General features: G+C 38.5%; 1 protein-coding gene across 1 annotated transcript in view; it reads right to left on the reverse strand.

The window, feature by feature from the left end:
* Nucleotides 1–508: 508 nt before the first annotated feature.
* LOC136246611 (uncharacterized) overlaps nt 509–16,082 on the reverse strand; it is a 56,954-nt gene continuing 41,380 nt past the window's right edge. The window contains exons 18-25 of the mRNA XM_066038134.1: nt 16,040–16,068; nt 15,353–15,817; nt 15,056–15,300; nt 6,306–6,373; nt 5,745–6,253; nt 4,146–4,375; nt 1,018–1,285; nt 509–882 (exon numbers count right to left, since the gene is read on the reverse strand). Of these exons, the coding sequence (XP_065894206.1) occupies nt 817–882; nt 1,018–1,285; nt 4,146–4,375; nt 5,745–6,253; nt 6,306–6,373; nt 15,056–15,300; nt 15,353–15,817; nt 16,040–16,068 (1,880 nt within the window). The 3' untranslated portion in view covers nt 509–816. The remainder of the gene's footprint in view (nt 883–1,017; nt 1,286–4,145; nt 4,376–5,744; nt 6,254–6,305; nt 6,374–15,055; nt 15,301–15,352; nt 15,818–16,039; nt 16,069–16,082) is intronic.

Genomic DNA, 16,082 nt, shown 5'->3' on the forward strand with positions numbered 1-16,082 from the left:
AATATGCAAACCTCCATGATCCCTAACATATAGTACTGATTGTATGATACCTGTATGTATCCATAACTTTATAATGGAACATAATACATGGACATCATAGTACAGTAAGTTTACAATTCTGATGTAGTGTACACATGATGAATGAAGTTCACAACCCATATCATCCATCAACCACTTCACACAAGTCATGTGTGACTATTTTGTAAACCACTTAGATTATGGCATCAAACATGAACCCAAAACAGCTGAATCAAACTATAGCCAAGAAGTGTGAATTAGAATGTTAGTTCGAAAATTATCAATCATAATTTGTCTTTATATTTAAAACCAACTTATGGGCTCTATATCACTATCTCACAGTAAAATGTGTATATAATAAATGATATAACTAATGATTTTTGAATAGATACGTGCATACTGTATGTATACTGTATGCATATGTAAGTACAGATACTGCATAATTACAGTGGAACCTCAGTTATCCGAATTCCTTGGGACCAGGGGTGTTTCATAAGTTTGAAAAGTCGTATCTCTGGAACAGTGTATAAATAACCTTAAGAAGTTTTAAAAAATTTCAGTATTATCAACTACCCTAATAGAACAGTCACTACTCTAATAGAGCAGTCATTTCCGTAGTTCGGTTAAGCGAGAATCTGGATAAGTAGGGTGCAGATAACTGAGGTTCCACTGTATAATGAATTACTTCACATAAACTTTTTTTCTAATAGTTTAAAGTTTCAAACCATAATAATGTCATATACCTGCAAATGTTTTAGCCACAGAGTTCACAATAATAATACAGTTTGCTACAAAAGTTTACAAGTTCCTCATTCTGTACAGATCAGCATAGGTCAGTGTGCAAGGTCCTGTAGGATCCACAATCTGAAAAAAATTGCACCCAAAAATCAACTTAATAAATACTATATTTTGCAGAGATAATGATTGTAACAATTAAAGGCCATAACAGCTATTCAAAAATTTAATTACAGCTATTCATTGTTCTCATACAACACTTACTTGTACACGAGCACAATCAGCATAACATTCACTATCATAAGTTCTTCCATCAGCTCCACACACTTTATCACTTAACTGAGGAGTGTTACAGGAACATGGAGTAACACAATGACCAATAACATTTGTAATACTAAAGTCACTACCAGCTTGTGGTAACTGAGCTGTTAAATGACGCTGTTCTGTAGTACGTCGACCATCAGATTCCACTGGAACACTAACAATTATACTGTTCTTTACTACTGGAACACATCTGGTAGTTTCATCACACCTGAAATGTATAAGTTAACTAGACATTCAAAAATTTCCAACTCTGATGAAAACGCTATACAGTGATGAAACACTACAAGTCAGCTGTGACATGATATTATACGTACAGTAGATCATTACACAGGTAAACCATTATGATACTATATCTCAGCAGATAAAGGCATAAGATTAAAATATCTGCGCATTCAATTGCTACTTATAGTGTAGGTGGGCCTGCGAAAATAGGGTATATGATAAAATTTACTTACCTTTCCCATTCACAATATTTATTTGTGACTGAATTTTGGAAAATCACCCACATGGGTGCACATGACATAATTAGAATTTTCATGTTTAGTGGGTTGCTAATGAGCACAGGGCACAGTTTTGAAAATATTTCAAGAATTTTCTTGTAATTTAAGATATTGAGAATGGCTTAAAACCATCAACAAGTAGATTTGTACTATAAAGTTTGTGATTTGATCATTAAATATTTTAGGTGTAAAATGTGCCCATATGGGTGACTTTCCAAAATTCAGTCACATTTTTGGATAAATGAGGGAATGGATAAACGAAGATCAGATAATTTACTAAGGGTCTACTGTACTGGCTGTTCCATTAAAGTATATATATATATATATATATATCAATCTTTCTGTGATATGTATTTCAATAAGCAATAATTTATGCTAGTACACAAGTGTTCTGCCTATTATGCTAGCAATATGCTCAATGGTTTCAGGCACCTACTATGCTCATTATTATACATAATTGGTGGTTCTCTAATTATTTCTAACAATTCTTTTTTCCTCACCTGTAGTATAATTATGTGTTAAGATGGATGGCTGTGGTATTCAGGATTAATAGTGTGAGCATTGTTAACAGGAAGGAGCAATATTTCCTTTCTGTTTACAATGTGAGAACTATTAATCCCGAATATGACAGCCATATGTCTATTGTAAATTAATCCAACAACCATAGCAACTGTTGCTAGGCAATAGAAATACAAAACATAACCACTGCAAAAGACCAATCACACTTAGAAATGGTTGCTAGGGTATTAAAATATTTAGCAATGGTCACTAGTGGTTACCTAGTAACCATTGCTAAGTAACTATACTGTTACTATGCCATGGGGCATCTATCACTATGGCAACACCAGTTGTCAAGGTGGACATTTGTTTCTAATAGAAATACACCACACTAATTTAGCAAATCAAATTATTATTACAGATTTTTGTCAAGAGACCTTGACAAACAAGTGTAATACTAATTCTATTGGTTATATTTCAAAATAATACATCAAGGTGCTATTGAGAGTATTATATTGTAAAACATTCACTTGTTGGATTATTCCCAAAATTATTCCTGGTAGTAATCCCAGAGTTGTCACTCTAACACACTATTTCCATAGAAATTTGGAAAATATATCCTGCCAGTAAAGTAGCAAATCCAAAATTGGAAAATAATCAAGATCTATATTAATCATATAAAGGTAAAAATTCATCTGTCAATCTGACTACCCTCTCATCTGAGTGGCATCCAACAGTTCTTTTGCTACCCAATGCACGTATCAAAGGGAGGTTTGTGCCGAACAGAGTGCTCATCATTAAATTTTATGAATTACAATGAAGCTTCTAACTGCCATAGATTGTCTTCTACACAGCTTTGAAGGTACTGGTGTAGAGGAAAATTTAAATGTTCCTGCACATAGGGCTAGTACCAATGCTAGTGCTATATATAATAAAGTGGTCACCTAAACATTGAAATTCTCTTACTGAGTCATAGTGTAGCCTGGAATTTGCAGGAATCATTGTTACACTCATGATCTCATTTTATATAATATCTGAAGATGCTTCTTTCAAAAGTATTACATGCCATTTTGCAATTTCCTGATATTACTGCAATCATTCTGGTATTAATCTTTATGCTTTTGGTACCTATCATTCCCAAAATTACGCTAGCATGATTAAAACATTCCTCTTTACAAAGGTTAGTATGTACATTTATTTAGATGTGAAATAACTAACTAAAATAATAAGTACTTTCATTCAAATGTCTGACATGTTACTCAGATGTCTGACATATTATTTATAAAAGATCAAAGTTTCACCCTGCGTGCATCTTTATGTAGAAACCATTAAGCACATGGTCTGTGACAGCCTTTCCCTGAAGTTAATGCACATATGTCTGCTCTTCGCACCTTTACTGTCATTTGGTGATTAAAACGTTATTTCTCTTGAGAAAAAATGCACTTTTCTATAAAATGTTTAGCAGGGTCTCAGCTCATTGCATACATACTATAGTCTGAAGAGACCCCCAAGAGCTATTATACAAGCATATAGGTGGTATTTCAATATTAATTTATAGTTATTAACCATTCTTTGGAGCAAATCGTATCGAGTACTCAAACTATTACTGTTAACAGTAATTGGCTAGCAGACCATTAGATAGTGCTCATGAATCTGATTCTATAGTAGACAGCTGGAACTAATTTTAGCAGTTTAAAATGTCACACACATGATAGCCACAGTATGTAGCTGCTTTTGGTAACTGAAAGTGACATACTTTTAATGACTGTGTCGCTGTTTAGTAATAAATTATTAGAATATTTTTTTATAACTGAACTAAATCTACCACATACAAATAGCTTATTCATAAAGAATGCTTTCTACTTGATGACAAATAAATCATTCTTAACCGCTTTGAAAAGTACAACATTCACACCAGTATTACCACCATGCCTGAATTGCACAAATGTTCAACTTTGTTACACATGTACATCACATGAATTGTGCAGGTCAAGCTAAAGCAGTAAACATACATTTGGTACAAGTACTTGGTAATATTTTTGGCATGACATAATAGTTGTAGCAACATACCTATAATCACTGCTATCACCAAGATAACACAATCCTTCTTCTTTAACATATTCTCTACAATAACGCTCCAAAGTATATTTACTAGTAGTGGTAGAGTTGAGTTGTGCTATTTCACCATAGGTCAAAGCAGTGTTGTAGACAGCAAGATAGGAGATGGTACCACTGAATCGACCATTGACACTATGTACATGTGGTCCCTCGGGAATACCTCCAATAAGGAGTGTGTTAAACTGTAACAAGCAGTATTGTTGTAATTAGTGTGAATGATAAACAGTATTATGAGTATTGAAAGATACATGTAGTTGAGCATACAATTATACCATAAGTTCTATTTTTATCCATTTGCATGTGGATTAATGTTGCTTGTCAGTTTAACCTGGGCTTACCCTGTTGCGAGCGGGTTGCCAAAATCAAGAGATGGTGGTTGTTTTGGTAGGTGTGCAGGGTTTCATGGATTCTCCTAAATAGGCCCCCTTTCAACAATATTACATGATTTATATAATAGTTATACGGGCACAATGTGGAGTCTATGAAATTTATAAACCCAAAGGCCCGGGCTGTAGCGCACGAGTGAAGCGAGGGCGCTACTAAGGGCCTGAGGGTTTATAAATTTCATAGACTCCACATTGTGCCCGTATAACTGCTTTAGACTCTATTTCACATTACACTCAGATTGCTTACCTCATCCACGGCTGTTTCTACTGTAGGCTCGGAAAAAGCGGCTGGTTTTCTTACGATAATACTAGTGCCATGGCAACTATGCATCCTCATGTGACTAAATAATCGCGCTCGTTAAATTACTGCACGTGAATAACGCATAGCGATTGGACAAACCCGATTTTGAGCATACGTCATATTGTGCTTAAAGGCGTGGAGTATATTAGAAAACAAGGTGGAGTGTATGAGAATTATTACCCACCCAAAACAGCCTCTAAATAGCATGTATTACTACAAAGGCTAGGAGGTAGGATGCTTGGGGATTCTAGCATTCTATGAAGCCACAAGACTTTCTGCTTACCACAATGTTCCTAATAGAAACCCTGTACTGTCACACCCTGAGCTAGCCTCAAGATGGAGAAGACAAGGGGAAAAAAAGGATTTACTAAGCCTCTCTGCTGGGGCTGTCAGTGGTGCATGCTTCACCTCCCCACACCCCGTTATTAATTTTTTTCCTGGACAATCTATTACATTAAACCCCATCCAATAATTCCTTTGTGATCATTGTCTTCTAAAGTACTAAGATAAGATAGTTGGTAGAGGGGAGTGGTGTGGGTGGGTGGGACAAGATTCACTATGCCATACAGCACCAAGCATTCTAACACCTCTCTCCGCGCCTTTTTCTTGTAACGCATGCACAATGTTATTCTCCAATTATTGCCAATCCTTCTCATGTGTGCACTTGCCCAATTTTCCCTCCAGTCATGGTGGAGCTTCAGGTTAGTCACTGTCATAATACACTCATGCATGCTTGACTACAACATTAACCTAGTTAAACTCCATTTAGTAAGTTGATAAGTACAGTATGTGAATTGGTTTCAAAGCATACATACAGGTGTATAAAGGGCCAAAGTTTTGAGAAGAAAGATATGTGATACTTACTCCTGGTTGGAATTGACTGTCTGGGATATCTTCTTCCACACCAATAATCTTCCCATCAATAAAAAGGAGAGCTCTTCTATTAGTACCATCTATTACTGCACCAATGGAGTGGTTGTAATCATCATCAATAGCCACATTCATAAAGGTTATCATATATGTTGTACCATTGACTGTTCTGTATGATAGTGTTATTTGACTTTCACTGGATTGTAAGTACAATGCCCAATCTACTGTGTTCCTGTCAGCACCTTTAGCAATAACATAACCATCATTGTCACTATCTTGTTGTAAGATAGCAAACATGGTCAGGTCTCTATCAAGATCAGGGTGATCTGTAGCTGGTCTTGTGATAACAGTTAGTCCATCAAATTTGGTAGACGATGAAATGTAACTGGTCTTGTCGCCACTAATTGTTGATGCATCAGACTTTAAGTAACCCTCACTAATATAAGATGGCTGTTCTTCTCCACAATAAGATCCTTCACGACAATCATCATCACTAGTACAAACTGAAAATTCACAATGTAATAATACCAAATTACTACATCAATACATTCTTACTTGGAGGAACATATTGACAAGTGTGAGTACCCAGGATACCTGGGAAACATCTCAATGATGGATCACACCTAATGGAAACATTATATTACTTATATCTTATATTGGTTAAGTAAAACAACCATGCAACATGGTATGTACCTTATATGTATAAATCACGAGGCACATAACTTTAATGGATTTTGCAATTGCTTTGTTGTCAGCAAAATTTCATCCTCTAAAATTAATTATCTTTATGCTGTATAATAGGTAACTCAGAGTGAAAAATAAGTGGCCCTCAAAAAGTAAACTTTAAAAGTGCTTAAAATTGCAGCATTAAAAAATTGTATGTTTATGGTAGATATTTTCATTATAAATATTTGTTTTGTGGAGAGCTTATTATAATCACTTAATACTGAACTGATGTTATCTTTGGTCAGAAAAACATTATTTATGTATAAAGTACAATAATAAAACATCAAGAAATGTTGTGTATGTAGCTATGAGCTACACTGTAATTATTCTGTTGAGTCTACCAAAATTATTCCACCGAATCATAATTGCACAAACCATGGTAGAAATTTTCCTTTCTCTTCAATCTTTGGAAACAGTAGCAGACCTAATAAGTGAGATTCTGTGGTTTCAGCAGAATCATTTAGCTCTGTGGCAGTATAACTACATAGCTTAATTATTGTTGTATTGACAATTGATCATAGTACTAGAAAATTCCAAATACCACCGAATTTCAGTAGCATGCATGCAATTGCTTTTTACTAAAAGCTATTGAACCATAACAACACTACCTTCCACTCCCCACTCATTAAAAATGAGATGCACCAATAGCTATAGCTTATACGTATTTATGCACAACTTTTTAAGCCCTGGAGACTTGTTCTAATGGAATAGTATATCTTAACCAAAACAGCCAAGCTGTAAAAAAAAGTGCGGCCCTTGAATAGGCCATGGTGAAAAAGATGTGAAATCCAAGTTGCTGGCCAAGAAATGGTTGTGGTGGTATGTTAATGGAAAAAGTTTTAATCATGACAATTCAAGTGCAAAAAGTTTCACCTTAGCCTTTTTGAGGGTTTGACACAAAATTCACCTGAATTGTCATTATTAAAAATTTTCTACCATCACAGCGATTTCTTAGCCGCCACCTTGGATTTCGCATTTGTGTTCAGCATAGCCTTTTTGAGGGACGCACTTTTTTTTACAGCTTGGCTGTTTTGGATTAGATATCATTTCTTTGTTTATTTGTATTCCCCAAATGTGGCCAGTATTGGGGCTTTTTTACCTATCTTTTTTTCCTCACCACAAGAAGAAGAAAAAGATTTGAAGCAGATTTTTAATACTTTAATTATTTCAGATTTTATCAGTAAATATACAAATTATATATTTATATATAATACATGTATTTATTACATGCCAATTATTCCCTACAGGATAACTTATTTGCAGCTGATCTCTCCACTGGGTGACTTGAAATGTAGCTGAACTTTCTACAGGGTGATTTGCTAATAGCTGAACTCTCTACAGGATTCTCTCTACAGGGTGACTTGTTTCTAGCTGAACTCTCTACAGGGTTGTGTGTTGTAGTTGAACTCTTTAGAGGGTGATTTATTTGTAGATGAAATTTCTACGGGTGTAGCTGATCTTTCTACAGGATGAATTGTTTCTATCTGATATCAATAGGGTAGCTGAACTCTTTACAGGGTGAATTGTTTGTACATGATCTCTACAGAGTGAGTTTTTTCTTACTGAACTCTTTACAGGTAGTCTCGCATGGCCAGACCCACTCTTCGCTCGGCGCATATCGATTGATAATTATATGTGCTTAGCTGCAAGAGGGTCTGGTATAGTTTGAAAAGCAAAGTTGTTCTGATACCCTGAGCTTTATCAGGATGATAATGAAACACCTGGCTAACTTTCACCACGCCACGTCATAGCTGGTGGCTTACTGTCAGAAAAAGGAATTTGTTAACAAGCGCAAAATGACATGGCGTGATGAAAGTTGACCAGGTGTTTCATTATCACCCTGAGAAAGCTCAGGGTGTCAGAACAATTTTATTATTTGAATTATACCAGATACTTTGCAGCTAGGAACTTATAATTATCAATCAATAAGCACCATGCAAAGAGTGTGTCTGGCCATGTGAGACTACTCTACAGGGTGATTTGCTTTTAGCTGACCTCTCTACAGGGAGAATTGGCTTCAAGCTGATCTCCCTACAGGGTGACTTGTAATGGTCTGATTATTTGTAGTTGCATGGTGACTGTTCTATTAGGCAGCTGAATGCTCTATTAGGGTGACTGTTCTATTAGAGTATCTCAATCTTGCTTTTAGAGTGTACTATCAATTATTGGCCACTATGGTTTTCAAACAGCTGCACTCACTTCATACAAATCTATATAACAGCTTAGGTTATTGCACCACAAAGTAGCCTACACTAAGCAGCAATTATTCTCCATTTTTTTTCAAATTTATGTATAATATACCTGTGTTTATTAGCTACCAATGACCAGAAAATTCCCACCAATATCTTTAGCATGGAGGGAGTATGAGCCTTATGATATTTGGCAGTATTTTGGATCGCTTTTATTTTTTATTTAGCCATGCCCACCAGAAGATCTATCCTTCTGCAAGAAATGCACCAGTGCTAAGTACAGAAACTGGTAAATAAATTCCTTGCATGTATAGAACTGTACTGTGAAGTTGATATAAAGGATATTTTCATTGTTGCACTGCATTTTTAGCTCCAACATGAAAAGGTGCAAAAAAGTGAAAAAAATGAAGTAACGAGAAACAACCTCTTAACTATCTATATGTTAGTCTAGGTGGCCCACCATAAATACCATCATAAAAAAATGAGGGACCATCCTTTTTCTACCTTGTATGGGCACGTAAAGATGCACACTTTTGTCAAAAATTTGCTATTTTATGCACCCATATAAGGTAGATAAAGCATTACCCTTTAAACTTTATGGTTGTATTTGTGGTGGGCCACCTAGGCAAACATATAGGGACGGTCAGGAGGTTGCTTCTTGTTACTTCATTTTTCACTTTTTTGTATGTCCTTCATGTAAGAGCTAAAAATGTAGTTCAAAAATGAAAATATCCTTGATATCAACTTCACAGTACAGTTCTTTACATGCAAGGTATTTATATACCGGTTTCTGTACTGTAGCACTGGTACATTTCTTGCAGAAACATAAAATCTACCGGTGGGCATGGCTAAATAAAAAATAGTCATCTGAAAATATAGTCAAATATCCTAATGCCTGTACTCCCTCTATGCTAAAGATATTGAAACTGTTTTCTGGTCATTGGTAACTACTGAACACAGGTATATTATACATAATATATAGTTATACAACGGCCATGAGTGCTCTGCCTGATATAAACGCACGAGCCTGAGGGCCGTCAGGCCCTAAGGCAAGTGTGTTTATACAGGCAGAGCATGAGTGCACGTTGTATAACTGTTATGTAGACTCTACCACTCACCTAATAGGTGGGGAGTCTCACAAGACAGCTGTAACACTTATAAAGGCCAGGTTTCTAACATCGATTGTGGGTAACCAAACCGGGCGTTGCGATGACGTTCCCCCTGCAGTGTGACATTGGTATAGTATTAAACTTACTCAACACTGCACACACTACTGTACACCAATTGTTATGTAACATTAATTAGAATACGCCATTGTAACCTTAATTAGAATCTCATCACGTGACTCTGTACATGTGCTTTCTAGCGGTTATTATTGTGAATTGTTTTTGTCGTCGTCGCTCGAGTACACCACGCTGCATTGGTGACAGGAGTGGGATTGGAAGTGTCTTCGACTGTAAACGATTACCCTGGTACTGTGGGACGGAATTCGCTGTCAATCCCGTAAACGGTACCTGCAAAGGCAAGCAATCCGACTATTGTGTATTTGCTCTTCTCCTGACTCTGTCTTAGTTTGTACCTACGTCATTGCGCGATGGCACAATTGGAGCTACCACTCTCAGAATTAGTTGTGGAAGATTTCAAACGAGGTTGGATTCGCTTCGAATTCGTCGCCACGGCCAAGGAATGGGATGCAGCGAAACAATTCGCAGTAATACCAGCGCTGCTGAGGGGGAAGCTGATAGACTACTACGTGGACTTTGACAACACTATTAAGGGCGACCTGAAACTACTAAGGGCAGCACTCGAGGAGAGAGTGGGAAAAAGGGAGGATCCACTAGCTGCTTCAAGAAGTTTCAGCCAACGCAGCCAAGGGCAAGGTGAAAGGGTGTCAGATTTTGCTTCTTCTCTTAAACAGTTATTTAAGAGTGCCTTTCCTACAGAAGCTATGACTTCATCAGTGCTACATCAGAGACTCCTAACTGGTCTGCACCCAGAAATCAGCCGCCAGTTACTGTTGCGCAGTAAACCAACCACCTTTACTGCAGCTGTTAAGGATGCCACAGAGATTGAGTATGCCTTGGAATTTGGTGGAGAGGAAGATGGTGTTCATGCCATAAGGCCAACTCAGCCAACTCCAGAACAGTCCAATGCCACTGCATTACATCAGAAGTTGGATTCCCTCACCAAGAGGCTAGAGTCCCTGGAAGTGACGATAGGGAAATCTCAAACACCTAATAGGCCTGGTTATGGCAGGGATAGGGGGAACCGCAGAGACCGCCGCATTGGACCGTGTTACAATTGTGGGGAGGAAGGCCATTTACGCCGTAATTGTCCTTTAAACTACTATGGACCAGCCCCGAAGGTGGACGACAGCTGGTCTTGCCGCCCATAATCCACCAGCCACAACACCGAGACAACAGTGAGTCTACTTGTTCTAGTGTTAATAGCAGTGAGTGTTATAGCATTAATACAATTCTAAGAATATATGATCTGCTAGGTCATTCACCAGTAACTATCTTATTAGATTCGGGTGCGGCGATGTCAGTGGTACGGTTGGACACTCTTCCCAGTGAGTTCCGATGTAAGATTACAGAAGCCAAATCAGCACCTGTGGGAGCAAGTGGAACCCCATTGGATGTGGTTGGCCAGATCCAGATTCCAGTGAGGATAGGTACTTATCAGACTGAACAGGTATTCACTGTTGTAAACACTTTAACTGTTGATTGCCTACTGGGAACTGATTGCCTAGTCACACATGAAGTCATAATTGACTATAAACACAGCCATGTTGCTATCAAGGGTCATGAAATACCGTTTACCTTGACCCATGGAATAACAAATGTCATTCAACCTCCTATCAATATGGTGATATGTGCCGATAAGAATGTTACCATTCCAGGACGTACAGTGCAGCTAGTGCATGTTTCGTTACCCAAGGAATTGAGGGAGCAGGATGTAAACAGCATTTTGATTGAGCCCACTGATAACGCTAAGCTTCCACAACACCTAATGGTGGCCAGAGCCCTTAGTCCAGTCCTAAGTGGCAGACGTGCCCTTCTCCAGGTGATGAACAGCAGCCCAACAGCTGCCACCATCTATAAGGGGACCAAAGTAGGGATTGCTACACCGCTATCAGAATTGCTTATGGTAGATGCCATCGAACAGTTATCCATGTCACAGCCCGCCCCTAATGTAGACCTCACAGAATCCATGTCCCAATTTGATCCTAATGTAGACTTTACAGACACAGATCTTTCTACTGACCAACAGCGGGAGCTTCTTGCGCTGTTACATCACTACAGGGATTTGTTTGCTATTAAGGATCAGCCCCTAGGACACACGTCAGCTGTAAAGCATACCATCTACACAGAGGGCCCGCCCATCCGGCAACCTGTACGCCGCCAGCCATTAGTCCTACAAGATGCTATTGATGAAGAAGTACAGAAGATGCTTCAACAGGGAATTATTCACCAGAGTTTTAGCCTCTGGAGTTCACCAGTGGTCATGGTACAGAAAAAAGATGGATCCTGGCGATTCTGTGTGGACTATCGTAAGCTTAATAATGTGACCCACCACGATGATTATCCTTTACCACGCATAGATACCACCCTTGACTCACTTGCTGGCTCAAAGCTATTCACAACTTTAGATTTGGCCTCCGGCTATTGGCAGGTAGAGGTCGACCCTAAGCACAAGGAGAAAACAGCCTTCTCCACATCAAGGGGGCATTTTGAGTTTAACGTTATGCCTTTTGGCCTGAAGAATGCTCCAGCCACATTCCAACGTCTGATGGAATGTACCTTGGCTGGACTATCTGGCATGCACTGCTTAATTTACTTAGATGATATCATTGTTTTTAGTGCGAATTTCACTGATCACCTAACCCGACTATCATCTGTCTTTGATAGGCTCAGAGTTGTAGGCTTGAAGCTAAAGCCGGAGAAGTGCCATTTTGCCAAGGCACATGTCATCTACCTTGGTCATGTTATCTCAAACGAAGGGATTACACCAGACAAGGCTAAAATAGCATCAGTGGCCAATAACCCAACACCTCAAAACAGCAAGGAGGTCAAACAGTTCATAGGATTGTCCAACTATTATCGCCGTTTTATCCCTTCTTATGCCGCAATAGCAGAGCCCCTACATCGGCTTCTTCGTAAGAACAATAAGGCTTTTGCTTGAACAGCTGAGTGCGACACCTCTTTCAATATTCTTAAAACCAAACTGACCACTCCACCAGTCTTAACTTTCCCTCAGTTTAAGGCACCTTTCATACTTGCAACTGATGCCTCGGACCATGCTATCGGTGGAGTCCTCAGCCAAATACAAGATGGCCAAGAGAAGGTAGTTGCATATTAGAGTCGCCAGTTACAAAAGGCGGAAAAGAACTACTCCACTATTGAACGGGAGGCACTTGCTGTTGTTAGTGCAGTTAAAGAATTTTATCCGTAGTTGTATGGATTTCCATTCAAACTGTTGACAGATCATAACCCCTTGACTTCACTCAAGGGACTTAAAGACACTGGTGGACGTCTTGCCCCTTGGTTATTATACCTCCAACAGTTCAATTTCACTTTTGAATATAAGAGCGGGGTAAGTCACTCCAATGCCGACACACTCTCCAGACTACCCCCAGTCTCAGAAAACCCCCAGTCTCAGAAAACTTGCTCACAGCAACAGTGGATGAAATCTCGCTGGCCAACCCGAACACACTTAAGGTAGAGCAACTCCGGGACCCGGAGCTTGCTGTCTTGAAGCAGCATTTGGAACAAGGGACTGTGCCAAGTGGGTGCCCCCCAGGCCTACAGAAATGTTTTATCAAAGATGGCATTATTTGCCGCAAATATAAGGAGGTTGCCACCCAGCTGGTACACACACAGTCAGTTGTCCCTCATAGTCTCAGAACTGTTGTACTCAAGGAAGTGCATGATCACCTTGGTCACCTTGGGGTAAAGAAGACCCTTGGCCATGTAAAAACTCGTTTCTACTGGCTTGGTTACGATCAAGCTGTGGAGTCCTGGGTTAAGCAGTGTGAACAATGTCAGAGGCGTAATCCCCCACAACCAAACCCTCCTGCACCATTAGGGACCATCAGCTCATCCAGACCTTTCGAGAAACTGTCTTGGGACATAATGGGGCCCCTCCCAACTTCAGCACAAGGGAATAAGTACATCCTCGTCATCACTGACTTCTTTACCAAGTGGGTGGAAGCATTTCCCCTCAAGGATACCACAACTAATACCCTAGCCAACATCATGCTGAATGAGGTAGTGTGTCGTTATGGAGTGCCGACCTACATCCATAGTGGTCAAGGGGCAAACCTTTGTAGTGCAGTCGTCAAATCACTTTGTCAATTGTTACTGCAGTTAAGCAAAGAACTAAGCATACTGATGTTAAGTTTCACTTTGTGAAAGAAGCTCCAAGTAATGGATGTACTGAATTGATTTATTGTCCAAAAGAACAAATGGTGGCAGATGTGTTAAAACCTCTCTCATGTGACAGATTCGAACATTTTCAGCTGGAGATAGGACTGAATACCTTACCCAGTGTCAAGTCAATTTAAGTGGGAGTGTTGTGGAGTAAATTGACTTTTAACTGTTGAATTGACTAATTATTGTGTAATTAGACTACAGTTAATTATGTTGTTTATTGTTCTTATTCTGGAACTATCTCCAGACTTCTAGAATTGTAGTCTATAAAAGAACATATTGTTGTACAATTTGTCAGTCCGCTTGAAATCAGTCATTAAAGTTGCTCTGTGAAAACCTTTCTATTACAACAGTAGCCTCCCCTACTTGGCCAGCACTTCTGCAGCAAATTTGGTTTCAATCATATACAGGATCACAGAGCTACATAAAAGTATGTGTGAAAATCGTGTTTTCTTTTTTTGGTGAATATACTCATGGTGTGATGCGCCGGCTTCTTGGGCAGCACGACACACTACCGTGTATCATGATTGTCTTTTCTGCAACTTGTATTGTATGTTTATAGCTAATTAAGGAGGGGGATTTGCATAAGTATAGCATAATGGCATAAAAGGTTTGAATCAAAATTTGAAAATGTAGGCGGCTTTTATGTGCCAACATGTCCTATTATCACAGGCTATATTGATTTATAGATAAATTCCTTCTAGATTTGCCACTGACAAAGACATTTCCCTTAACCAAAATACTTCTTAAATATTTTACCTGCTCTTAATAGCTAATTGATTTCTTAGTTAAGTTTCTTACTAATAGCATACATACACCCCTTAAACAACTTCAAGACCTAACTGGACACACCCGGACGGACAATATTGTATAATGAGTTGGTGTATAGGTTATTTTTTCCTTCTTGCCAAAATAATAAGATCAAAACATAGGAATATACAAGTATAGAAATAGATACCTGTCCAAGTCTTCCAAACAGATTTCAGTATTCTCTACAGTTGGTGGTGGACAAATCTCACCAAGCGTGAGATAATGAGTACATCGTCCATATCTTGCAATACTGGTATCCATTAGTGAACACACTGAACTATTAGCAAACAAGTATCCATTAAATATTGCTACTTGATTGATTGTTCCACTAAAGTAACCAACATCAGGTGGTACCCCTCCTACTAGCAGGTTAACTGCATCAGGATCTGTGACCTGAGTAAATAATTTTATACAGATCTTTAAAGTTGTATAATTTATAACTTACTCCTAAGTAAGGATTAACATTTGCTGCTTGAAGTTCAAAGAATCCCAAATTTGATGCTCCTGAAAGGTCAACCTGCACATCATCCACAAACACTCTTATTAGAGAAAAGGTAAACAACAGACAGTGTTCGTTTCCATCACTCAGTAAAGGAATATCAAATATAGCTTGTTGACCATTACTGTGTTGAATGATTAATCTGGTTCTGCCTGCAGTTGATACACCATCCAACTGCACAGCAAAGTTAATAGTGGTTGAATTGGGGCCATAGAAGAATAAATATGCCGTGGTGTTTGGAGCTTGACTGAAGCTCGCATAAAATGTAAACTCATCTCCAAATTCTGGTCTTCTGGCAGATGGAATAACAACAAAAGTGTTCTCATTCAGTACAACTGGTTGTTGTAGTAGTGTAGTGTGTGGTGGGAAATCATTTGCTGGACATTCCTTCTTGCAGAAATCTCCATATTCCTGCATGTAAATTTTCTACTTCATAATACAGTAGTAATATGTGATGATTTTTTGCTTAACATTCACAAATCTCATAACCATCTAACCTATCTTTAAAAACTCTTGCTTTCTTTGATCATGCACAGTAAACATTTATACTGTAGTTTGTGTCAAAACTGTCACTGACAAGATGCACACATTTAATAACATTCTACAGATGTACAGTATACTATAGGAACTTACAGATCCACAATGACCATCTTCAATACAGCCTGTAGAGCAAATG

The sequence above is a fragment of the Dysidea avara genome, chromosome 2 (assembly GCF_963678975.1).
Source record: "Dysidea avara chromosome 2, odDysAvar1.4, whole genome shotgun sequence".
Classification (NCBI taxonomy): Eukaryota; Metazoa; Porifera; class Demospongiae; order Dictyoceratida; family Dysideidae; genus Dysidea; species Dysidea avara.